A 26816-nucleotide genomic window follows, 5' to 3' on the forward strand; every position below is an offset into this window, starting at 1 on the left:
ACACTCATGATAAGTCTCAAGGAACTCAAGATTTCTGGTCTAGAATCCTTTAGTCTCCGTGATAGCAGGGGCTACATTTTTGTTGTTCATAAATGTTTCCCCAGTGCCTAGGATGGTGGTCTGGCACATACTAGGAGCTCAGTAAACATGGAATGAGTGAATCTAAAGAGGCAGCAGAAAACAGAGTGGCAATAGCCGATTCTTACCAGTTCCTCCTTCCTACAGATACACAAGGGCAAGACCTGAACTTCCATGGCATCTGCTAAGGATTCCATGGCCAAGTGTCCCTCCCACTAACCTCCCTTCCCTCTCCATCCCAGACCAGCTGGCGGGGGTGCCTGTGGGAGCGAGTGGGGGGTGGAGTTTAGAATGGAAGTTTTGGCCCCATTTCCAGCAGGGGAGGAAGGGGCAGCATAGACAGGAGCAGCGACCTTGGCTACCCCCAACACCAGGACGATGGGAAAGGGAATGTTGTACTGGGAAGAACTATTAATAACTCGTCACAGTCACAGGACACAAGACAAACTCACTGGACAGCTCAATTTTTTGCCTGTTAAAAGTCATTAGTGGTTCTGTGGGGAAGCCAGAAGAAAAAAGATTTTATATGGAACAATAAATTCCTCTATAAGCCACAAAAGCCCACAAGTTCGCAGCTAATAAACCCACAAAAATAAGATGATTAAGAGCTGGAGAGGTTAGAGTTCTTCGATTCTCAGCCTCAAGAGGCAGAGTGATCTGATGTTCACCGGGCCAAAGGCAGAGAAATCTGAGTTCTGATCCTGCCTCCTAATCAACTGAGTGGCCTTGGACAAGTCATCCACTCTGCCTCAGCTTCCCCATCTGAAACACGAGGATACAAAATCCCTGCCTTGTCTTCTTCAATAAGTAGTTGGGTGGGGGCCAGGTGTGGTGGCGCAAGCCTATGATCCCAGTGGCTCAGGAGGCTGAGGCAGGAGGGATTGAGACTTCAAAGCCAGTCTCAGCAAATTAGCAAGGCCCTGAGCAACTCAGCGAGACCCTGTCTCTAATAAAATACCAAAAAAAAAAAAAAAGTGCTTGGGTCGGGGGAGAAATGAGAGGAAACAGTCTTTGAGAACAAAAACTTCAAATTCTCCTAATGGCAGGGAATTGATTTTAGCTCAGGATGCTCTGCACTTGCCTTGAGATAAGAAGGCAAATTGGCAAGACTCATCTGGTCCTCCGTCTACCCATTAGCCTGTTCTCTCTGCTAGGGAGCCCGGCAGTTCATAGCTATATGGAGTTGACCTCCAGCCTCCCCAAAAGTTATGCCCAAATCCTCATCCCTGGTGCCTGTGAATGAGACTTTCCTTGGAGAGAAAACCTTTGTAGAAGGAATTCAGTGAAGGATCTCAAGATGAGATCAGCCTGGATCAACAGGGTGGGTCCTGAATCCATTGATAAGTACTCTTAAAAGAAGAGGAGGCACAGAAAAAATGGCATTGTGAACCCAGGTGCTCTACCACTGAGCCACATTCCCAGTCCTTTTCTTTTCTTTTGCAACAAGGTCTGGCTTTGAACCTGCATCCTCCTGCCTCAGCCACCCAAGTAGCTGGGATCGCAGTGATGTACCACCACATCCAACATGGAGGAATGAGTCTCTAAACCAAGGACTGCTGAGCACAGCCATCAGCTACCAGAAGCCAGGAGAAAGGCATGGAACAAATTCTGCCTCAAACGCTGCAGAAAGAACTAACCCTGCCAACACCTTGATTTTGGCCTTTTGACCTCTAGAACTGTGGGAGAATAAATTGCTGTTTTCTTAAGCCACTAAGTTTGTGGTCGTTTGTTATGGAAGCCACAGGACACTAATACAGTAGTCATGTCTTGACTGCCTGGGAATTCCTATTCATCCTAGAGAGGAAATGAGTCACCTCTGGGTAAAAACCTCCCTGCCAGCTTCAGATACGTTCCCTCCAACATTAAGTGAGAGGGTAGGAAAGAGAAAGCCAACATAAAGGAAGCACCTATGGATTATCTCATTTAATTTGATCCTGGCAACAGTCTTTTGAATTGTTAAATACCATCCTTATTTTCTATTTGTGGAAACTGAGACTCTTGACAGGCCAGGAGATTTGCACATGTCACATGTTGGTAGCAGAATCAGGATTTGAACCCAGATCTACCAATTCAAATCTAATCCTTGATCTTCCCCAGGATGCCCTTAGCCCTAGAAGAACTTTTGTGGCAATCTGCCTTGTGTTCTGCTCCAAGCCAAAGGTTTACCATCAGGCCCCGACTAGGGGTACCAGATATTTTGGGGGCCAAGTCTGAGCCAGTTGAGAGTAAAACCTGTTGGTATTTGTGGTTTCAATGACAAAAATACAGGGGAACATTTTTTAGCCACAATAGCTATTGAAGTACACATTTTCCACAGAAAAAAATCACTGGGGCATCTGTCACTAGTGAAGGTTTGACATGGAATGTACAATTTTGTTTCATAATGAGGAATTCTATAAATTCCTGCCCTGCTCTCTTCCCCTCCTGGACCCTTGTTTAATGCTGGTCCTGATTTAGAGAAGGAGCTGTGGCCAGGATGTTTCTGTTCTAAGACCCAGGCTCTCCTCCAAGGGAAAATGCCCAGCCAGCACAGTCTCCAGTAGGACCTGATTTGTTTAACAAGGTTATAACAAGGCCCGGAGATCACTGCCCAGGCCGAAGGAATTGAGCCACTGTTATCCTCACATGCATGCTGGGACCTGCCCCCTCTGGGTTCTAGCTCAGATGCAAACATCAAGTTTCCAGATATAGAGGCCCCTTAGAACACAACTGGGATTGCTAGATGGTTTGATTTTGTGGTGCTGTGGATCTAACCCACATGCATGCTAGGCAAGCACTCTCCCACTGGGCTACACTGCCATCCCTTTACCTTCCCCACTCACATTTCATTCTTAAGGATAACCAGGAATTTGAGGATCCCAAGCTGTCAGGCTAGGACAGTTGCATGGGGTGTCCAAGGCTGTAATTCCAAGCTTTGATCTAGAGATCCTAACAACTGATTTGTGGTCCCTGAAATTTCCTGGTAGAAACTTCTCACAGTGGTTCTTTATCATGATTCCTCTCCTTAACCCAGATGAGCTGGAAAGTGGAGAAATTGCTACTTCATAGGCTGAAAGCTAGACCATCTTTGATCATTTCCCAACAGGTGGGTCATCTTCATTGTGGGATCTGAAAGGAGTTGTGGACGCAGGACAGAGCACCTCCTGTCTGCCTCTGGCTGAGGTTTCCAGGCACAGTCTGGTATGGTGACAACTACATTGGGAGAAACATCCCTGGGGCCTCTTCCTATGAGGCCAGGCTTCCTCAGAGAGCAGCAAAGTTTGTCTCCCAGGGCCTCATGTGGCATCTGTGGGATTTATGCTATCCAGCAGGGGCCCTGCCCAAAGAACTTGGATTTGCTCAGATTTGCCTGGCTCCTTTGAAGTTAAGAAAGCCTGGTATATGATTCTTATTTCCCCTTGATTTTTCTTTCTTTCTTTTTGTGGTGCTGGGGATCGAACCCAGGGCCTCATGCATGCTAAGCCAACACTCTACCAGGGAGCCACTCCCCAGCCCTCCCTCTTACTTTTGTGGTAGCTGATTGTGCAGGTGAAGAAAGTGAGACCCAGCTTGCAGAGGCAGACCCAGGGCTGGAACCCAGGCAGCCTGGCCTGCAGAGCTGAGGGTATATGAGAGGCTGTGTTTCTGCAGGTGCGTTTGCAGTGGGCATCTCTGCGCTGTGCTGAGCGTGAGGTGAGGGCATCTATGTGGAGTGAGGATTGTAAGGGACGGGAGCCACGTGGTGAGTGCACTGCATGTGCACGTTCAGGGTGCCTGCGTGGCCACGAGTGTGCATGCCCACACCTGGCCCCTCCTCCCCAGGTGGTAAGGCTGGGGGGACCTCTCCCTCCAAAGAGGAGTCTACAGATGAGCCAAACCACAGCTCGAGCCAAACCACAGCTCGAGCCGTGGAGGTTTGATCTTCCCTCTGCTGCCAGAGATGAGAGAGGTCTAAGTGGCAGAGATTTACGAGGCCTGAGGGAGAAATACCCTTCCAGTGAGAAGCTCACATGAAAGCTCCCGAGTAATAACCGAGGCTGCCGAGCGTGCCAATTATGCAACAATTAAAAGGTTTGACTATCATTTCTTTCTCCTTTCATTCACCCAGCCACTCCTCCCCCTCCACATCTGGCTTCCCCTACAGGCGCCCCAGAAAATGCTCTGGGGAATAGAGGATAAAGAACACACTTTCCCCCTTTTTAATTGGAGATCAAAAGTTGGAAGAAGGGTTTACCCCTCATGGGTGGGGAAGAGATGAAGGCCCTCAGAAGAGGGGACGGGGAAGGAGCAAGGAGCGCAGGGCAGGCTCTAATGCAGCTGCTGGCTCTGTAACAACTTGACACACATCATCTCATTTAATGCAGATGTCAACCCTGTAAGGTGGGTGTTATTGGTGGCATGTGTTGCAGGTCAGAAAACTATAAGACTTGGAAGGAAATGACTTGACAAAGGTCATGTTGCTGGTGGAGCTGGCCTGGCACCCTGGGTTCTCTGTTGCCAATGGCTTTGCCGCCTGGCTATTCTACCTCCACACTGTGAAGTGGGAGAACTGTTCCTTGTCTCTGGGTCTTGGCTTTCCCATCTGTAAAGTGGGCGCAGCCCTGGGCCTTGTGTGTTGGAGCCAAACACTCCTGTAGATAGATGAAAGGTCCTGTGGGTGCTTAGCGGCAGGATTGCTCTGTGACTCAGCCAGCACCAGCTGAGCCAAGTGCCTTGTGCAGCAATCTAGTGGCTAATTGAGAAAGAATTAGGCAGCGTGCCCCAAAAGAAAGAAACAGCTGCTTACTGGCTTTTTTAGAAGTGCCAACCCACACCCAGTGTGTATGTCCCCTCCTCACCTGACTTCCCAGCAGATTAAACAGCCCCCCACCCCATTCCAAGGCCAATGGCATTGAATTCCTTCCTGACCTACTGTTGAAAGGCAACTCCGAGAATGGCCCACGCGTTCTTGTGACTCATGGAGGAGACTGGTTAATGGAGGCCAGGGCTCTCCCAAGGAAATGGCCATCTCTCATATTGAGGAGCCTCTCAAACCCAGCACACAGTAAGTTCACACAATTCGCATTTGACCAGGTGGTTGAGGATGGCAGGGCACTACCCTAGGGATAACCTGGGTTTGCTCTGTCCAGTTGGGGAGTTGCTCTAGGCAAGTCATACCACCTCCCTGGACATCAGTTTTTTCCTATGGTGGTGGACTTTAACCATCCAGCTGTCTATGACAGCCAGGGAGGTGGGGCACCTAGCCCAAGTCACACACAGTGGCAGGGGAGGTTCCGATGTTCCTGACTCCAGGCTAGGGCACGTCGCCCCACACCCGACTCCTCTGCAGTGAGTTGGCTGAAGGGTGAGGATGCTGGGAGCTGGGCCCCACTCTGCCATTTGTCCTGCTGTAGGCTGAGCCCAAGAGAGCAGCCACACTCCTGGGAACCCCTCCGCAGGCAAGTGAGCGGAGCTTCGCTCTCGGCCCCCACTCCCTGCCCTGCACAAACACACGTGCCGACAGCCCAGGCCTCTTGGGATAGACTTTGCCAAATGGTTTTCCACAACACACTGCTTCCCAGTCACAAACTGTCTTCCAGCATTTTCTCCTCCACTGCTTTGGATTCTTGAAAATCCCTCACCTCAGGAATGATGCTCTGGGGTGTGTGTTTGGGATCAGGGAGTGAATGAAAAATGGGGAACTGATTATGGGGGAGGGGACATGTGGTGGGGCAGGAACTGCAACTGTCCCCCTGATGCCGTGAGTCCTTCCCACCTTCAGCGGCTCACCTGGTGACAGGGGGTGGGGGGGGTGTCCTTTTCTCCTCAGTGCCCCTCTCCCAGGCCCGCGTCAGGTGGCAGTGGTAGCCGGCTCTCTCATGGGACCTGAAGAACCCCAGCTGACATGGCCAGCCACACTTACAGAGCCTGGCCAATTGTTTGCTCAATTGGGGCCCACTCAGCCCGCTCTGTGGGGGCTGGCAGAACTCCAGAGGAAGTGATGGGAGGCTTTGGGTGCGTTTTGACCTTAACTGAATTCCAGGATGATGATGTGTGAATAATATGGCTTTTAAAGAGTCAACAGCTTGGGTGCTTTTTATAGTCGGGCTGGAGCGCTGAATGGGCCATCTCCCCATTAATCATTTAGCTGGTTAGATCAGTTGGCAAACAGTCCCGGCATTACTCTCTGGTATTACTCTCCCTTCTGTCAGCAGCCACCTTAAACAGACGTCAAAACTGCCATCCAGTCAGCCCCAGCCCTACTCCCAAACCGTCTAGTACCCAGGCTTAATATCCTAATACTCCCTGCGGTCTCCTTTCTATCCAAACTGTGCGGTTTTTTTGGTGGTCTCTGCTGGCAGGAATCCTAGATTCCCACTCCCCGGGACCCTCTGAATGCCCGCAGGCACTTCCACCCACCTGAGGGAAGAAGGAATTCATTCTGATGCCATTCCACAGAAAGTGCCAGGGAAGGCCACATGGGCGAGTAAGCCCCGGGCCACAGCTCAGCTTCCCACTGGCCCCTGCTGGCCCTTCCCCATGCCCACACCCCCGCTCCAGGAATGCAGTTCTCATCACCAGGCAGGACAGGGCTTGAGCGGGGACTCCCCAACTCACAGTGTCTCCAGATTGTGCAGCCCCTCGAAGCTGTGGGTCCCCAGATGCTGGATGTGGTTGTTGTGCAGATGCCTGTGTGGAGAGGAAAGACACCTCAGCATGAGGCCATTGCACCAGGGCCAGAACAGACGGGAACACAAGGTGGTGAACCTAGCAGAGCGGAGGCAGAAGCATGGACAGAATGAGCCCGGTTAGACCCCAGGTCTAACACTTTGTATCCAGGGACAAATGGAGTAGGCAAGACCGACTTCTGAAGCCATCATTGCCGGGCTGCATTGGCCACAGGTTATTCTGTTTTGACTTCTTATTGAAGTGAAAGGGGAAAGGAGGGCCTAGAGCTTCCTGCTAGGCACTGGGAGAGGCCTGATGTCACAGGGGCTCACATCTGAGGCTTCTTCTATGACCCTGCTCCCTAGGACCCAGCCAGCTTGACTCAGTGGCCAGACACACTTAGGGGAGCCAAGAGCAGACCGCACAGACAACACATAATTAAAGGCTAAGCTTTCTGTAACAGCCGGAGGGAGCCGTAGACACGCTGAGAGAGCAGGGAGATCAGTGAGGCCAGAGGAACCAAGGAAGGCTTACAGAGGTGGTGATCCAGAGCGGGGCCAGGAAGATAGGTGAGCCCCGGGAGAGAGGGAGGAGCGGTCCAGGCACAGGTAAGAGTGTGCCCAGAGGGGGCAGGTGGGAATGGGCTTGACCAGAGCAAGTATGGTTTGAGGAGAGGAAGGAGATCAGTTTTGCAGAGGTTTGCAAGATAAATAGCTAACTGAAAATAAATGACAGAATTTTCTTCTCCCAATTCCTAATAAAAAAAAAAAAAAAAAAAAAAAAAAAAAAAGCAAAAGCCAGAACCCACCCCACTCCAAATATCAACAATAGCAACAAAGCCAAGCGAGGCATATAGCAAAAACTGATGTCCAAGGGAACATTCTACAGCTTATCAGCTCCTTTCCCCAGAAATAGAACTGGTGAGAAAGCAAAATCTAATAACTCTCCCTAGAACCCCCAAGTCCAAGAGAAGTAGCTATCTGAATGTCCTTATTTTTCCTCTCTACTTCTGGCTTCCAAAAGGTACAAGTGAAATAAAGTCTCCAGGCTACTCATATAATTCAGGAAATAGTTTAAAGCAAAGGGAACTTTGGGGTTTCTGGGGTTGTTTTTGGTGGGGAGTGTTCCCCAGGTAGCAGGGATTGAACCCAGGGATGCTCTACCACTGAGCTACATCTCTGATATTTTTTATTCTTTTATATTGGAACAGGGTCTCACTAAGTTGCTGAGGCCGGCTTTGAACTTGTGATCCTCCTGCCTCAGTCTCTGAGTAGCTGGGATTACAGGAATGCACTCCTGCGCTCGGTCTCAAGGGTATTTTTGAACAGAGGGAATGAACTCATACTTTTAACACCATCTGGCCAGAGAGAGTAGAGCCCAAGGAGTCTTAACGAAGATTGGACGCCACTTCAAAACATACCCTGCCCTTCACCATCCCACCAGGATACAAAAAAGGGGACAGAACCTAATTCATCCTTTGTACTCAGTCCACACACTGCAGCTTGGAGGGGAGAACCAACAGAACCCGAGGACGATGCTGCCGAGCTCTCCAAGCACCGCCAGACAGAAGAAAATATCACTAACGAATGAGGAACCGAAGGGCATCGATTACATGCGCCTTCTGCTACAAAGCAACCCAAGCAGTATTTCAAAACAATCTTTTTAAATGAAAGGAAAATGACACTTAAAAAAATGACCCAAACTACGTTATTAAGAGAAAAATCTAGTCAATAAATTTGAAAGAAGGAACAGCATAATCACTGCTGAAATTGACTTAGTGTCAGAGAGAAAGCTGGCGATAAAATAGTTAAAACAGTAACTGATCAAGGTGATGCAGAGGGGAGTCAATCAGGTAATTGATGTTTCTGAAAGAGACAATCCAAAACTGATACAAAATACATAATACAAAAAATTCTCTGGGAAGAGAGAAGATGAAATCTGAAGCTTAAAAGCATTCATCATTCCAAACAAACTAGATGCAGGATAGATAATATCCAGTTGACATATTCAAGTTGCATTATTGAAGTTCAAGAATTTAAAAACATCTTCAAGCCAAATATGGTGGTGCACCCCTGTAATCCCAGCAGCTTGGGTGGCTGAGGCAGGAGGATTGTGAGTTCAAAGCCAACCTCAACAACTTAGTGTGGCCCTAAGCAACTTAGTGAGACCCTGTATCTAAATAAAATATTTTTAAAAGGATTGGGTATATGGCTCAGTGGTTATGAGCCTCTGGGTTCAACCCTCAGTACCAAAAAAGAAAAAAAAGGAAATCGCTTCCAAGGGGTCAAAATCAGGCTGGCCTCCAAGATGTTGCTCAGATATAAAGGCCACAGGCAGGACTCATCCCCAGATTGGGGTGGCAGGAGACAGGAGCTTTGTGAGCCTTGAGATTGAAAGCTCTGTCAGCTCCAGGGGGGCAACAAATTTCTACCCACAGGGAGCCTCTGTTCCAGTAAATAAATCAGCCCCCATTTTCTGGGAATAGACTCCCCACTTTCAGAGGGGTTTTTTGTTGTTCTGTTTTCCTCACACCTCTATCCCAACTGTCGCTAAACTCCATCATTCTTCCCACTTCCTGTGGGAAGGGTCTGGTTCTGCTTCAGCTGTGCTCCTGCACCAGTATGTTTTCCACTATAGTCCTTGTCCCTCCTTATGCCCAGTGGGTCCCCATGCCTCCTAGCTCTCTCACAGGCCTGACTTCATGACAACTTCCTGCCTCCCAGCCAAACCTTGAAGGTCTGACTCCTTTTCCTCTTGGTCTTCCATCCTCTGAAACCAGTACACCAGATCGATTTTCCCTTCAAAACATTCCTTACAGCCAAGTCTTCCCTTCTAGCATTTCTGTCACCTCCCTAAACTGAACTTTAATGTATAAGAGCCTCTGAACAGATCTTCCTGTATCTGATTTGTCCTTGTTCTCATCCATCCTTCATATTAACCTAAAATACTCCCTTTTAAACTTTAGTCTGAAACACTTCAAATTCCCCTCTCCCACTGGCAGATAAAAATCAAACTCGCTGCTCTGACATTGTGAGTCCCCAAATTCCCATTACCAACCTCCTCTCCACACTCTGCCTGAGGATCCTCTGCTCCAGCCAAATTGACCTATTCACAGGCAGCCAAACACCCTTGACTTCCTCTGCACAATCTCAGTGCTCTTATTCTCTTTGCTCACCTAAATCCACCATTTTTCCAGGTCCAGGACCAGTTGAACCTCTCCGTGAAACTTCCTTTCCCCCTCTATAATCACTTCAGCCTCTCCTCTGTTCTTACGCTACCAAGAATCTGTACTAGCCAACTGGCCATGTTAGCATCAGTTATACAACTTCCTGATTTATCTGTTCCCATATTTGTTCTGCTATTTCAACTAGACTGTAAGGCCCTTGAGGGAAACAGCTGTGTGTCATCCCTCTGTGGCCCTTCAGTATCCACATAGGAGTGCTCTGTAAGTGCCTGCTGCTGTCTACATGTCTGAGACCCACGATGAAGTTCTCAATCTTCCAGCAGTCCCTCACGAAGATCTGACCACGATGAAGTTCTCAATCTTCCAGCAGTCCCTCACGAAGATCTGACCTCATTCCCTCATGATGTCACAGAGATATTGGTCTCATCAAAGCTGAGACCAATCACCTTGTTCTGCTGACCTTCCAGAAACTTGTCATCAACTCCCAGAAATGGGAAAGGTGTGGTCATCTTGAAAGAAATATGTGCTCCATAAGGATATTCATCTTGATTCTCTAATCTCTCAGGACAGAGAATTAGACAAACAAATTGGTGCCTGTCTTTTCATCTCTCAAATGGAACTAAGCATCATTCATTCCCTGGCTTGGAAAATCACACCAGATTTCCAAGAGCAGGGGAAGTAATGTTGCCATTTAGCAGAGTCACTCACACACATGTTCCTGTAGCAATTAGTGTGTAACCCAAAGCAATTACATGTGACCTCCAAGCCCTTAGTAATTACCCTATGAACTTACCAATCATTCATAGCAATTAGCTGGTAGCTAATTTGCACTCTAAAGTTCCCACTGGGAAGGCAGCGTTAACCCCAGTCCCCAATTCCTGCCAGGGATGCTATCTCCCAGATAATTACCCTGATGGGGCTTTGCTGTCTAATTATACGTGATGGCTTGTCTTTGCTTCTTTAGGCCTGGGGAACGAGGTGCATTTATCCTATCCCTGTGCCACAGCATATGACTGCATCATTTGATCATCAAATATGGCAGAAATCATTTAAGGAATTCTTGACTTCTGTCCTACCAGTATGGTATGGCTACTATATGTGCATAGAGAGAAAATGATAACTTAATTCCTATTTTCTGCTTATAGTATTCTGGCATTGTAGTGACTCTCAGAGCACCTCAATAGGTCTAATGTCATTTGACTTCATGATAATACTATATAGTCAGTGGAGAATGGACATCCTCATCCTTCTTACAAAGAAGAAACAGAGATCAGGATGTTCAGCAACATGCAGAGAAGAACAAAGCTAGCCAGGTTTCTGATTCAACTTCAGAAAACATGCAGCCTCCAGGCCCAGGAGGACCCAGCCAGGGTGGGGCCAGCACTCACAGCACCACAAGACTGGTGAGGTTCTGGAAGGCGTAGTCAGGGATGTGGCTGATGCGGTTGAGGGCCAGGGTCATGGCCTGCAGGGCAGGAAGATTGTTGAGGGCCCTGACGGGGATCTCCGTGAGTGCATTGTCGTCCAGCCAGAGGTGGCGGAGGGAGGACAGCCCCTCAAAGCTCCTTTCTGGGACCAGAGAGATGAGGTTGGCATCTAGGCGCCTGGTGGGAGAGAGGATGAAGAGGTGTCAATGCAGGACAGGCTGCAGATCAACCTTTGGTTCTCCAACAGGGTCTCTAAACAACCCGGAGACTCAAGTCTTAACTTGGCCACTACTAATCACGTATCCCACTTCTTCATGTTCCTCTGTCTGGCCTTCATGTCAAGCTACTACTCTTGTTCCTTTATGCCATACATTTCTATCTATGATCCCAACTCCTCCTCTCAGACCCATAGCCGAGCCCATAGCCCATTTGTGGATAACCCGTATTTCCCTCACCACCCCTCCCCCAGGCTTCCAAATCTATGTCATGGCTCTCCTGAGTGTGACATTGTTTTCCTCCACCTTGCCAACTTCAAGGCCATATAATAGAGATGTCTCCACCATTGACAGTGGGAAATCTCCTTCTGAACTCAACCAAAGAAAAATGCCTTCCCTAAGACATGAGCCACACCTAGCACCACTTGCTCCTTGTCCCCTTAAGGACACCATAGTTTATGGGGGCTTCTGTCAAAGTCCTGGAGGTTGATGCACTTGAAATCCTTCATTTGCTGCTTCTCAGAATAGGTCAACAGATGGTAGATGGTCTTGTCTGTGCACAACAAGAGATTCCAGGGTGACATAAGGATTTCTGATGTGGTCTGTAGATCTTAGCTGCTCAGCAAAACAAGGAGACTGCCTGTCTTTGCTTTTCACAGTTGGGCAAAAGTTATGCTATCTTTTATCAGTTTGCTAGTGTCTCTGCCTCCTAGTCTGGGACTTAGGCTATCACCCTATGCAGCTGGTCCCATGGAACCTAAATAAACTGACCTGTGACCAGTGGATCTACTCCTGACTTTATTATCTTGAAGGGGTCTTGGCCTGAACAGTATGAAGGGTGGACAAGGTGACTTTATCATCCCAACAGTATAGATCAATTTGTAGAAGGTCCAGCAGTGCATCTTTCTCTTTCCTAAGTCATTTTACCAGTGCCCTCCCTGTCAAGTCTGATGCACCCCAGGAGCTATGGGTGGACACACTGGCATACAGCCTTGGCAGTGAGTGCAAACTGACCAGGGAATCCCTTGAAAGCTGCAATTAGGGAAGACCTCCCACCCACATCAAACCTGACCTGATGAAACCAAAAACTCCTCAGTAAGCACCTCTCACACCAGACACGGTCACATCAGACACGGTCCTTTGGTGGTCACCATACACCCTTGATGAGGTCTGACTGGTTAATCATCTGGGGGTATTTGTGAAAATACATACTCCCGACCCCTCCCTGGGAGAGTTCAGAAGGACTGGGGTGGGACCTGGAAATATGTCCCCAAAGAAAGTTCCAGGTGTTTCTAGGCACAGAAAGGTGTGGGGACCACCTCCTCAAAAGAGGCTACAATGGGAGCTTCTAGGAAACTTCATAGAAAACCCTAACAATTCTGTCCCAGAGACAGTGTTTGAGAAATGCCAGCTGCTAAGAAGAAAGCGTCTGTGTCCTTCCGCATGGAGCTCATGGGCCAGTGGGAGCCAGACTGAGAGTCTCAATGAAGCAGCACGGCACTTCCTCCCTGGCGTCAGGGATAGCCTCCTGGAGAAAGTAGTGTTCACACTGAGAACTGATGGCCAAGTAGGACTGGTCAGGGGAAAAGGAGCGAAAAGAGCTCTAAGCAGAGGGAACAGCATGTGGGAATCACATGCAGGGAGTGTAGCCTCGTAGGGGATCTAAAGCATACAGGCAGTGCTTCCAGAAGGAGGAATGAAGGGAAGCATGAGAGAAGTGTACAGTGAAGCGTAAAGGGTCTTATAAGCAATGCCATGTTACAGGAAATGGGGAGCTCCTGAAGAGTTTTAAGCTAGATTTTTGCTTTAGAAAGATCCCCTAGGAAACCGCATAGAAAACCTATAGTACCGCATAGGAACTAGTGGAGGCAGAAGATTAGCAAAGAGACAGTTGCTTTCCATAATGATTATGTCCAGAAGGTCAGCCATACTCATATCATTTGCTCTAGAAACTCAAGAAGTGAATCTGACTGATATAGTGTCCAGTTCCCAAAAGTACCCTCTTCTAATGGTAATCCCTGTTGCTCTGTCCTGGGTAGCACAGGGCTGGCCTGGCAGGCTTTCTGGCACAGTAAAGTAATGCAGAGGTTCTAGGGGACTTTTTAGCATCCCTTCTTTGTTTCCTTTCCTTCTTTGTTTAGCCCCTTCTTTGTTTCCTTTCCTGCACAAAGTACCCACTCAGCCCAGCCCCACACCCAGTGTACTTGGGCTCCTAACCAGTCAGAAACAACAGATGTCTTATCTGTGTCAACTTATTCCTATCTCCTGCCTATTCAGAAAACCAAGCCTGGAAAATGACAACCACCCACACAGGAAACCGAGACACTGCCTGGCCTTCGTTATTACTGCATCACCAAGCAGCTCAGACAGCCATAGACATGGTATTATTTGAAAGAGCTCCACTCCCCTTACTGTTCACACCAGCAGATACTTAGAAGGCAGAACTGCCCTGCCTGGACCCTGACTGTGGTGGAACAGAGCCGAGTGAGCAGTTCTCCACCGCATAGCCCTGTTTGAATCTCAGTTCTTTATGTAATTAAAGCCCCCCACTCTTTAATTGAGTGTGCACTTATGGTCTAAGAAGTTTTCAAGGATCAAGTCATTTATTTTATTTTCTCAATGTGCAAGGTTCACACTTTGCAAATGAAAAAAAAAAATGAGGTATGTAGAGGTTAAATAACTTGCCTAAGGTCAAACATCTGGTATATAGTAGAGATGGGATCCAAACCCAGACAATCCAGCTCCAAAGTACACATCCCTAACCATTAGGCAATCACTGGCGCCCTCCAAAAAATTATCACTTATGTGCTACACCAACATGGACCACTCCCAGAATACCTCACCCCTGCCCCATCAACAGTCTCAGGCACTTACGTACCTGCCTGACCACCCCATGGAGGCCTAGGGTTATGTAACCCAATTTGGTCATCTGGCCCCATCATCCCACTCCTACTGGGGCAACAGTGGACACATCTGATTTTCCTCTAGGCCTAGGACTTTGCTTCACAGCATGTGACACATGGATGATCAGCTTCATCACCTGGGAGCTTATTAGAAATGCAGAATCTTAGGCCCCACTCCAGACTTACTAAAGCACAACCTGGATTTTAATATAACTTTCAGATGATTCATTGATTCACAAGTGCATTCATGTTTTAGAATCTTTTTAAAAAATTAAATTGTTTAATAGTGTTAGTATTAAATGTGATATCCATTGCAATGTTATTAGGGTAAATAAGCAAAATAACTCCTTAGGTAGAAGCTAATTAAATAATGCACATATAGTCACAGAAATTTTTAAAAAAGAGATGAGTACAAATTAACTGATAATATTATTGTTTCAGTCAATTACTACTGCATAACTAACCACTCAAATCTAAAGCAGCTGCTTGTTATGTCTCAGGATTCTGTGGAGTGACTGGAGGTGTCCCTCTACTCCTTGTGGTGGTAGCTAGGGCACTCAATACTTCATTGGTAGCTGACTCTGAGGCTTATCCGCTTCCATAAGACTCTGACTCTGGTCTCTGCAGCAAGAGTTAGCATGTATTGTTTTGCCAAAGTTGATTTGTTTGCCTTTTGAGAAACTTGGTACGGGCATCAAAAACAATAGGAGCACATTCCAGGGTCACCAGTTTCTGAGGTTCAGTTCATGATGGACCCACTCCATAGCTCTGGGCACAAGGTGAGGCAGAATATCATGGTGGAAAGACATGGCAGAAGAAAGCTTCTCAGGACATAAGAGCTGAGAAGGAAGAGGAGGAGGAGAAGAAAGAGAGGGAGACAGACAGACAGACAGACGTGCATGTTTTAAAGCACTGAACCAGATCTTCCCAGAGCTTCAGATGCTCTGGTATAATGACTATAGACACTTGGGTAAGAGAGGAAGACTGAATGAGGAGGTAGAAGACCATTTCTTCCTGTGGTTATCAATCAGCTGATCCTGAGAGACATTGTTCTTAGATTTGACCATCAATTTCTCCAGAAGGTGAGGACTCCACCCATCCAGCAGGCTCTCTGTTCAGTTCTGAATTCCCAGCACTAACACAATGCCTAGTTGACAGACAGCTTTCGAATAAATGAGTAGTCGAATGCCCTTGAATTCCCTGCCTCCAATCCCCAAACTGATGGCCTGACAAGCATACTCGGAACCTGGAGGAGACCATGCAATCACTGCAGGAGCTCTTATCCCTACCTCTTTCTCCTGTCGCCAGGAGATGTCCACACTCTCCTGACACTGGGGAGGCCTTCTCAGTGGGGGTACCATATTGGTTCCAACTTTTCCTTGGGATCATAGACAGATACCTAAGTCCTGGGTCCTGCTTAGGACCACCATAAAGAAAGCTTCTGAGATGACTTTCTTAAGGAAAGGGAAGGTTTAGACCATGAGAAGTAGGAAGAGGGAATCATGAGTGAGGGTCTTAAGGCAGGAAAATGCAAGGATGGTGTGGGCAGGGGAAGTGGCCCAGAGTCCAGACAAATCCTTACTAGTTAAGGTGAAGAAGACCCAGCAACCCACTGCATGTGGGGGCCAGAGGGCTGGACCGGGGCCTGGCTTGACAGGTCTGAGCCTTGCCTTCCACAACTGCTTACCTAATGGGTCAATTCACAGAGCTGCAGAGTCTAACTCCCCAAGGAGTGTGGTCCCTTCTTCCCTGAAGCCCTGGGCTAGGAGCAACTCTACAGTGACAACCATGACACGAGTCATTATCATTGTTTCTATTTATTGAGCCCTTGTCATATGCCAAGAACAGTGCCAGGTACAAACACTGAGGTACAACACCATGCTGAGGTAGCTCTCATTAACTCCATTTTATAGAGAGATTAAGCTGCCCCAGGTCACACAGCTAGTAGCCACAGAGTTAGGTTGTGGACCTAGGCTCTCTGGAACCAAAATCTATGGGGCTCCGCATCATGTGATGCTGGTACTGAGATGCACCAAGTGGGCAGGAGTGAGAACCTGCTCACCTATTTGAGCAGGTCCAGGAAACCAGGCCAGAGGCTATGACTGAACTGAGCAGAGCGCCCTACAGATGCTCGTGGGAAAGTGCTATGAGATAGACAGGAAGTCACTTCTTCCACTCGACTACACGCGTGTGAGCGCATGTGTGCCTGCACACAGGCACTGGTGCTCGCCCATGTAACCTGGGGTTCTGATCAGCCCACCTTCTGCATTTGGGTGACCTACACAGGCTGGAGAGCTTAGGGAGGGCCACTTGTACAGACTGGATCTGCATGGCCCCTGCTCAGGGCAGGCTTCTGCTTCTCCACTTAGGGAAGGCGAGGCTGCATGGAACTCCAGGCTTCTTTCTGCTCTAGCAGGGAGAGCCCTGGCTTGGACCTCTTCTGGAGCAGGGAGGTAGAGCAGAGGGCTGAGGAGGAAAGGTGCCTGCAACCCTGTTGCTGCTCGTGGATGGGAAAATGGCCCCAGGCTGGCAATGAAGAGGGTGGGAGGTGCACCCAGAGGGGATCAGTCAGGCCCAAATGTGTGTGGGGGGTGAACAGGGAGTCCAGGTCTTCCGGCCAGGTAGACTCAGCAGTGAGACAGAGAGCTGAAGAAGCATTGCCAGACAGAGGGAAGAAAAATACATGCTGCCCATTTAAATTTGAATTTCAGTAAATAACAAGTGACTTTTAGCATAAATTATGTTCCATGCAACATTTGGGACAATGCCCAGTGAAATCTAAATTTCAAATAAAAGAAGAAAGCTTTTTAGTACAAGTAGGTCCCATACAAGATTTGTTCATTTATTTATTTGTTTATTTATTACCAGAGATCAAACCCAGGGGCACTCTACCACTGAGCTACATCCACAGCCTTTTTTGTTTTTCTAGCTTATTTTTATTGAGATAGGGTCTCACTAAGTGCTCAGGCTGGTCTTGAACTTGTGATTCTCCTGCCTCAGTTTCCAAGTAGCTGGGTTTGAGGTGTGCACCACTGTGCTTGGCTAAGATTTGTATTTCATCTACCAGCTCTGGACCAGGGAGCTCCTGTGAGCACCGATGGAGTGTGGACCTAACCTTTGGGCAGATCTAGCCACAGATCCCCTTCTGTGGCACTAGTTTCTCGACTGTACCTCCTTTCCTTCTCCCCTTCTAACACGGAGGCTATCCAGATGAGCTCTGGGGTCCCCAGGGAAGAATTGGGTACCTGACAATGACAGGTCCTGGTAGTTTTGACTGTAAGGACAAAACACCCTTTGTGGACTCTGCAGGGAGCCCAGGGAAGAGCGGCAGGCAGCAGCAGGGGGACAGGAGCAATGCCAGCTTCTACCTTCTCCCCTCTCCCCACTCCAGGATCCTCTGATTCTCAGGGTCCACCAAGGGTCAGCACGTTGGCTGCAGAGAAGTCCCTCCCATCTCCCCCTACCAGTCCTCCTGGTGGGACGGGGTGATCGCTGAAGAAACCCTCCCAGGCCCCTTGAGCCAGGGTTCAGGCTCCACTAGGGTCCCCAGTCCTCTGAGGTAGGTGGACCCTGAGTTCTCCTGCCATGCGGGGTTGGAAGGGAGCCGAAGGAGCCTCCGAGCAGCCGGCAGAATCCGCCATTTGAGACTAAGAGATCTTTCTGAGCAGCTCCCCGTCGGCAGGTGGGAGGGCCGATCCCAACTCTGGTTTGGCAGAAGGAAGAGAGCAATTATACCAATTAAGCTCTGGAATAAAATCAACAGCGCTTCTCTTTCTCCCACGTGGGCCTTGGCCCCTTGAGTGCTTTCTGATTATAATTCTTACCTACGGTAATAGGGTAGATTAGCAGGGCCCTCGTGGGCCAGTTCAGGCTTGCCTGAGCTCTGGAGGAACAGCAGGGCCAAACTGCTCCTCACGCTCCCCCAGCCTAGGGCTGCATCTGGAGTAGGTGGGAAGGAGTGAAGGGTGGGGGCTCCTCCCTCCACCCCCCAAGGGGTGGGTGGTGTGAAAGTCATCTGGCTATAGGACTTTGCAGATTGCTGGGGACATGAAGACCTGGTCCCACTTGACTAAAGTGAGATGAGGACCTAACAGGGAGCAAGATATAGCAGAAGAGCTTTAGGTTAGCCATCAGGAAGTTTCTTGCTGATAGTGACCCAGAAGGACAATAGTGCAAATCTAGAATCACATTATATCAGAACCTGAAGGGATCTGCCAGACTCACTCACATGAGGAGGCTGATGGCCTAAGAAACTGAAAGAAATGTCCCAGTTGGGTGGTAGGCTGGGACTCAAAGTCAGCAACTCTTTCTACTCTACCAATCTGGCTTCCTCAAAGTGATAGCAGGACAGAAATACTGCAGGAGACATATTTCTCTTTCGAAACCAGGGAGCTCTTACATCACACAGATGCCTAGATTGATCTAATGGGCCCTTTCTAGAATTTCTTTCTCTAATCCATCTGGTATCCCACCAGCTATTAGTCAAGACAGAAGGGACATTTGGGACTAGTAGTAGACCACCAACTGACCCATGGTTGTTGCCAGGTATTCATTTAAAAGAAACCATGCATACAGAGCTCCAGGGCTGGCACACAGTACCCACTTTGTGAGCTGACTTTGACTCTAAAGGCCAATGGATCTCAAAGAAGACCAGGAGGAGAGCAGGGGAAGAAGGCAGGCGCCCTTGTCTTTGTTTCACTCAGGTCAGCCATGACTTCTTCCCCTGTCCAGCTCTGAGCCTTTGATACAAGAAGACACAGTGGTAGGACTGAGGCCCTCAGGAGAAGACAGAGGCTGAGGACCAGAATTCATGAGGAGAGATGGGACTGAAGGAGGCTGGGGCTCATCCAGCAGGAAGCTCCCCTGCTCATCCAGCAAGAGGCAGACGGGGCCTCCAGAGTTCCCATCACCCCACAGCATGGTCCCTCCATCCTAAGACAATATCTTCTGCCAATCGTAGGACTTGGGCTGTTCCTTCCCCACATCAGCCCATCAGGTTTTTTTTGCAGAGAAAGGAGGGGCAAGGTTTCATTTCAGATTGAAAGTTCAGAGGAGGGAGTCCTTAGTCCTCTGTCCTCCATGGGCTTCTCTGCCCGCTTCTTGCCCCAGTTTGTTGGCCTCCTTCTCTCTTTGAAGCTGTCTATTCTCCTGAGTAGGACCGGCTACATAATTTGCAGGACCAAACACAAAATGAGAATGCAAAACCCTTGTTCAAAATTATTAAGAATTTCAAGATGGCAATAACAGTGCTAACCAAGGCCAGGCCCTTCTGAGGTCAGGGCCCTGAGCAGTATGCAGGCTCAGATCCGTGAAGTCGGTCCTGCTCCTGAGCCCGAAACTTCTTAAAGGTTGTGGACCAGGCCTTCTCCTGTGACTGAGAGAGGGAGGGAGAGGTTGGCAGGGGAGAGACCTCGAGGACAGGGACTGCTCATTTGACAGGCAGTTGTTGATTATCTGCCCTGGGCCAAATAGAAGGCTGGATTTTCATCTCTAAATCTTGCCCCAGCACAGTATAGGCACAGAACTGACTTTCAGTAGGTCATGCGGGAAGGAAGAGAGGAGAGAAAAGGAGTCCGGGCTCATGTTTTGGAGAGGAGGAAAAGACAGGACAAATTGGAGAGGATATCAAAAAAAAAGCAGCCACTCTGGGATTGCTTTTTTTTTTTTTTTTTTTAATTTTTGCAGTGTTGGGGATTGAACCCGGGCCTTATGCTTGCGAGGTAAGCACACTACCAACTGAGCTATATCGCCAGCCCCTCACTATGGAAATGGTTATTCTGTAGGGAAAATATTTCACGTGGGAGCCGTTGGTTGCCTGGAGGAACCAACAGCCCTGACCAGGAGCCTGCCAGGGAAGGCGAGGGTTCCAGCAAGGAGCAGGCTGGCACCTGCAGAGTGGTGAGGAGGGGCACTAGTGCCAATTGCCAACTGGGAGGGTCATGGGGCCCCAAGGTGGAGGTACTCCTTGCCCATGGCATGCCCTGGCCCTGCTTGGCAGGAGGGCTTGTTCAACTGGAGAGCAAGCAGGCTGCGCCCACAACACAGCCCCCTTAGGCCCAGGTACTCCTCGCCTTTGCACGCAATGACACCGTGTCAAGCTCCCCTTGCAGAGACCACAGCTTGCCTCCTGAAAAGGCCCTTCATGGTTTCTTGAGGGCTCCATAAAGACTCTACTGCCCCCAGATCTCTCCCCCCGTGCCTATCAGGTCCCCTGAAATGCCCCTCTTTACAGCTGGGATCAATTGATTGATTAAATCCCAATAAACGTTCACTAAATGCCCACTCTCATGCCCGCACTATGCTCAGTCTGGGGTCCCAACTTGAGTAACACAGGATCCCCTCCACAAAAGCTCTTAGATCATTTACTTTATTAGTTAATAAAACAGCATAAAAGCCTTAGCAAGCGTGTAGTGAGAAATAGCTGCCCGCAGGTGTGCTGAGCGTTTTACACATTTCGTCATATTTGAACTTCCCCAGCTCTAGGGACTAGGCACACTGTTATTCCCACTTTGCCTGCAGAAGAGGAGGCTCAGGGAGGTGGAGCCATCGATCTGACTCCACAGCTTTAAACCGTGGCGACACTGAGACACATTTTCTGAGTGTGTGGAAAACACTCTCAAAGCCGGGACCCACTCTTTCCACCTGTGGGAAATTCAGGAAGGCCTCCCAGAGGAAGTGAAGCTGCAGCTGATTCCCAAGACGGGAGTAGTTTTCTGAAGGGCCAGTATTAAGGAGCGAAAGAACACATGAGGCAGAAATAACAGCATAAGCAGAACCCAGAACAGGAAGGTACTTAGTGAATAGGTGACATTTGAGAAGTGCATGGGAAGCGGCTGGACACGGTAGATCACGGGTTGAGTTGTATTTTTGGAAGGCGATCCAAGTCACAGGGTTGAGACTGGGTCGGAAGGTTAAGGCAGAAGGCAGGAGGTGGTGGGATGCCTGTTTCAAGTGCATGAGTCAGAGCTGTCTTCATATGAGGAGGTAAGGGTCCTGGGAGACAGGGCCCAGGAAAGTGGAGAAGGTAGAGTCGGGGGAGGTGGGAGGAACCAAGGAAAAGGACATTAGTTTTCCCAAACTGTCTGGCCAAGACCCCATGTATGCACATACCCCATAGTCCTCAGCTGCACAGAACAAAGGGTTCTCAGGGCCCACAATTCTAGAACATCATATGTGATGTGTGTGTGAAGTATGCCCCACTACCCCAGGTCAGGGGGCCACAGGAGGCAGGTGGTAGGGAAGACCATCCTTACCCTCAGCCAGTGCATCCCTGTTCTAGGATGGTTTAGAGTACTGGAGGGAAGAGCTGGGTAACCCTTGAACGAGGGCTCTTCATATTCAAGTGCCTACAACACAATTTGGGCTTTCCGTAAAGCTTTCCTTTATTAAGACTTGAGCACCAGAGCTTGTCCTGAAAGGCCCTTCCCTTCCTATGGAAAGACATCTCTCAGCTAAGAGGAGTAGAACCAGCAGAGGCCCTTAGGGAACCAGGCTTTGGAGCTGCACCCCAAACAGGACCTAGAAATAGTAAACAAACCCAGAACCCATGTGATGATACTCCACACCCCATTCCAGGAAGTTCCCTTCAAGCACCTTCTCTGTGCCAGGTACCAGGGCCTGTGTGTGTAGTGAGAGCAGCAAAGGACTCCTCAGACCTGCCATGGAGGCATGTAGGGTGCTGTATGCCTCTGGTCTCCTCAGAGGCAACACTGTCCAACAGAGCTCTGTGGTGAGAGAGATGGTATCCAAAATCGTAGCCCTTAGGCACATGTAGGTATCGAGCACTTCCAATGTGGCTGACTACTCAGAAACTGAATTTCACTCATTTTAATGGACACATGCAGTTAGTGGCTACCGTCCTAAACAGCCCTAAGACACTAGGGAGGCTCCATGCAATGCATTAGGGATACAGAGATATATTGAGATTTGGTTCCAGCTCTTGAGGAACTCACAGTACATTTATAAAGATAAACAAATAAACAACCAATGGTGATGCAGTGTGTGTACGCTCGTGTGTCAGAGGGCAGGGGGAGTGTGACTGCGTGTGATGTGTGCCTAGAGTCAAGGGAACAAAAAGAATGATGCAAATCATTAGGCCAGGAAGGGGGCAAGACAGGCTTCCTGGAAGAGGTGACTTTTTTTTTTTTTCCTAGAAGAGGTGACAGTTGAAGAATACCTGAATTTTCAGCACATGGGCAGGGGAGTGAGCAGTTCTGGCAGAAAGAAGAGTATGTGCAGAGATGCTGACCAAAGCCCAGTGTGGGAGAGTATGTCCAGGGAGTAGAGGTGCTGCTGAGGTGGAGAGTGAGGAAAGAAGATCAAGCCTGGGGGAAGAGCGTCTGCTGGCTCCTGAGGGCTTGATGGATCTGAACTTTGACTCGCAGCAGTGGGGAGGTTTAAGACTGAGAAAGACAACTCCGGTGGAGCTCTGTTACTTCAGGTACCTCTTCTTGCCCTCTCTGGGCTTAGTTTCTACACCTGTATAAGGATGGGTTAGCTTAAGAGACCTTGTGGCTCTGTCCTTCTAAGACTCGAAGCTTTCTTTGGACAAATTTCTTCTGTTCTGTGTCCCTGAGTCCCCAAGACAGGGAGCTTGCTGAACAGGCCAACTTATAAGCGTGTGACGTCATGCAGAAACCTAGGCAGCCAACTCCACGCCATGCCCCATGAGCATCTCAAGATGACTAAGATCCACCATTTGGACAATATTCCTTTTTTAGAATATAGAAGCTGCCTGCTATTGTTCTTTTAAAAATCTGGCAAGTATTATTCAGTAAGCATTTAGTAGAGAACAGCTTTTTGAGAGAAGTTTCTGAAAATGAGACAGACTTGGAATGCAGGGATCTCAGGGGCCAAGTGCTGGGAAGATTGTCAGAAGAGGTGGAGGAAGGAAACGCCAGCTTTGCAGCTTTAAATGGTTTGACCCAAATGTCCACTTTGATTTTGGGGTCATCTTTTCCCAAAACATGCTCACATTGGATGTTTGGTCTGCACTTCTTATTGATAAATTAATGGACACTGAGCTGGGGGTGTAGCTCTGTGGAAGAGTACTTGCCTAGCATGTGCCAGGTCCTGGGTTCCATCCTCAGCACCACAAAAAAAGAAAAAAAGTTATGGGCACTTCTAACACTATTCAGAGAAGTGCTTTCTGAGAAGAGACCATAGTCATAGAAATGAGAGCTGAATGGACCCCTCTGAACCAGGGAATCCTGGTCCCTGGTTTGACTTGGCCAAAGCCAGAGTGAAGACATGGCAGAGCCAAAGAAGGCTGTGGACTTTGAGCCCAGGGTTCTTTGAGTCTAGTTCTCCCTTCTCTCTGCTTTTGTCTTGGGAGAACGAGGTGTTTTCCAACCCTTGTCCCACAGACAGCACCGTAGCAATAACCTCAGACACCCTCCCCAGGTCTCTGGCTGAGTCCTGGGAAGGGCTCAGGGGCCAAGAGTCACTTCTCAGCAGCATCCAACACTTGGGGCCCTTCCCACCATGCCCTCAGCACACTCAAGTTCTAAAGAGTCCCCAAACTAAAACTCTCCGGAGCCAGAGCCTGGGCACTCTTGTGGGGGATGGGGAGCAGGGAGGAGGCTGAGTGAGACACCAGGAGCTTGGAGAGAGGACACAGGCTTCCCTGCAGGGGTGGGCCAGGGGCAGTGGAAGGGGCCTCCAGTCATTCTTTGTGTTCCCACCAGGAATTGAGGGGAGGGCAGCTGAGGACTCCAGCATCCGGTTTCTTTCCCTCTTTCTCCAGAGGGAAGGTCTCAGTTTGCTGGAGGAAAGGGATTGTGCCAATTCTGATTTATGCCACCTAATAAGATCCTTCCCCTCTCACTGTCAGCCTTCCAATAGATCAAAAGTGGGATATTTATAACAAGGCAATTCCAACTTGTTCTCCGGGCCATGCTAATGCCCAAGCCACCCTTCCCTCCATCTGTCAGGAGAATTGATGGGTGTGCGAGAGCCCCGGGAGGCAGAGAAGCTGCTTCCTTTGTACACATCAAAGGACGATACCTGAGCATTCCTGAAAGCCATTCTTGTGTTCTATTCGGCAGCAATATATAAAAATAATTACGCGCCTCCAGGAGGGAGGCAGGCAGGAGACTGTGTAGCCGTTATGAACTGCCCCTGAAGACACAGACCTACAGATCTGGGCAGGAGGCCAGCTTTGTGGGTGACAATCCCGGAATCCTGGGGCGGAGACTACAAAAAGCCATCTCATCTATCCCCTATCCTCCAGCCATTGGATTCCAGACATCAGGCTGGTTTCTGGGGACCTTCCTGGCTGTCTGAGATGCGTTTGGGAGCTGGGTCCTGTGGTTGCCTGGGGCCTGGACGCCTGCCCTTGGTGAAGGAGCTGTGGTTGGTGGAGGAAGAGGCAGACAGGGATCTTCCTAACTTTTCTCCCAAGACACAGAGTAGTGATGTCAGAGGCTCAGGGAATATAAGTGACATTCCTATACTTTGAAGAGTGTTAGTTGACCCTATAGTAATGGCATCGGGGAAAACTGAGTCACATAGGAATGCTTCCAAAGCTACCACGGGAGAAGAGGAGAAGACCCGGGGGAGTGCATATTAGTTCTGGTCTCCTCACTCAGGGGTCCTGTCCTCCTCACAGTTTATCTCCTCCTTCATTCCAGAGAGCTTCCGGCCCTCTGTGGATCAGCGTGAGAACTGGAGAAGTCACATCGTCATGATACAAATCCTCTCCTCTTCAGTCTCCCTGCCTTCATCCACCCCTCCATCCATCCTTCCACCCAACCCTACAAACTCACAGCCTAGACTGTCACCCCCTCCATGTTTTCCTCCTGCTCAGAATCATCTATAGCTTCCAGGCAACGCCAAACTCTAGCTTGGCCTTCAAGATCCCTTCCCTGAAAAGACTCTCTCACTAGCCTCATTTCTGAGAAGGTCCTTCCATTTATCCATTTCATTTGCAAATATGCCTCTCTGTACCTCCTTGTCCAAGAGTCTATGGTTATTCATCCCTATATCTTTGCAGAGGCCAGCGCCCCTGTTTCTCCCTCCTCTCTGCAAAGCTCTCCTTAAAATGCCTCTCTTTAGAGTCTCTGACCTCACCCTCATGGTTAGCCTCTCCTCCTTACTGACTGACCCTAGGTACCCTCTACACCCCTAGCCTGTGCTGAAGCACTGACATCCAGGGAAACTGGCCAGAGTCCCTCTCCTCCAAACCAGTAAGGAAATGAAGGGAGCAAGTTAAATATGTTAAAATGGAGGGAAACCTAACTACCTTCTCACTAAAACACATGTGAAGAGACAGAGAAAAAGAACGAAAACTTAGACCTAGACTCAAAGTAACGCTTGTGGCAGAATCTGACATCTGCTAGCCCTGACTTCAGTGGAACTAGGGAAAATAGCTGATAATGCGGGCCTTTCCTGTTGTGTCTTGTAAGATGGAGCCGCACTGTCTCCATAAGACAGAAGATGAGAAACGCCTTTTTTCCCTCCCTGTCTGTTTTGAACCAGAATCCAGAAAACTGAACCCTATATCAATGATGCTTTCTGAGGCCAGTATACAGTACCACCCCAACCCAGATTTCTATATTCACTCAGAGATTTCAACCCCTGGAAAATACTGTGGCAGGAAGGAGGGAAAGGGTCTGGAATTGGCACCTTCATCCTGGGAGGTGGACTTTCTCAAGTCAATGACTGTCCTGTGACTGTCCTGAGGACAGCCTTGGTGGCTGAATATCCTGAGGTAAAACAGTGGTGCTCTACTTTGGCTCCCCAGGAACATCACCTGAGGAAATTTTCAAAACTCTGATACCTGGGTCTACCCCCAGAAATTCTGTCAATGGCTCAAGGTGGAGATTAAGGTGTTCACAATTTCCTCTGTTGATTCTAATGTTCAGCCAAGGTGGCAAATCACCGGTGTGGAGACTTTAATACACACCCTGGTGAAGAGAATCAGATGACCAATTACCGGGTGAGGGATAAGATTCCATCAGACAGCAAAGTTAAACCAGATGAATATCTGCTTAGACACTAAAAATTGGCCTGGGAATTGTGCACGCCAACCTGCTTTCCAGCTGTAAATCTGAGAAGACTCAGGAGGAGAGAAAGCAAAGTCATGGGAAATTTACATCACCTCCCTAGTGACATTTACTACTTCTAGATAACAATTTTTTTTTTTTTTTTTTTTGTACCAGGGGCTCTCAATCACTGAGTCACATTCCCAGCTCTTTTTTATATTTTATTTAGAAACAGGGTCTTGCTAAGTTGCTTAGGGCCTTGCTAAGTTGCTGAGGCTGGCTTTGAACTAGCGATCCTCCTGCCTCAGGCTCCAGAGCCGCTTGGATTACAGGTGTACATCACCAGGTCCAGCAAGATTTTTTTTTCTATAAGGAGAAAAAGATATTTACACACTCCT

The 26816-nt window shown here is 48.8% G+C and overlaps 1 protein-coding gene across 1 annotated transcript in view; it reads right to left on the minus strand.

Annotated features, from left to right (window-relative positions):
- LGR6 (leucine rich repeat containing G protein-coupled receptor 6) overlaps positions 1-26816 on the minus strand; it is a 120988-nt gene that overhangs the window by 31017 nt on the left and 63155 nt on the right. The window contains exons 6-7 of the mRNA XM_079106021.1: positions 11278-11493; positions 6655-6726 (exon numbers count right to left, since the gene is read on the minus strand). Coding sequence (XP_078962147.1) covers positions 6655-6726; positions 11278-11493 — 288 coding nt within the window. The remainder of the gene's footprint in view (positions 1-6654; positions 6727-11277; positions 11494-26816) is intronic.

Source organism: Sciurus vulgaris (genome assembly GCF_902686455.1).
Source record: "Sciurus vulgaris genome assembly, chromosome: 12".
NCBI classification, from domain to species: Eukaryota; Metazoa; Chordata; class Mammalia; order Rodentia; family Sciuridae; genus Sciurus; species Sciurus vulgaris.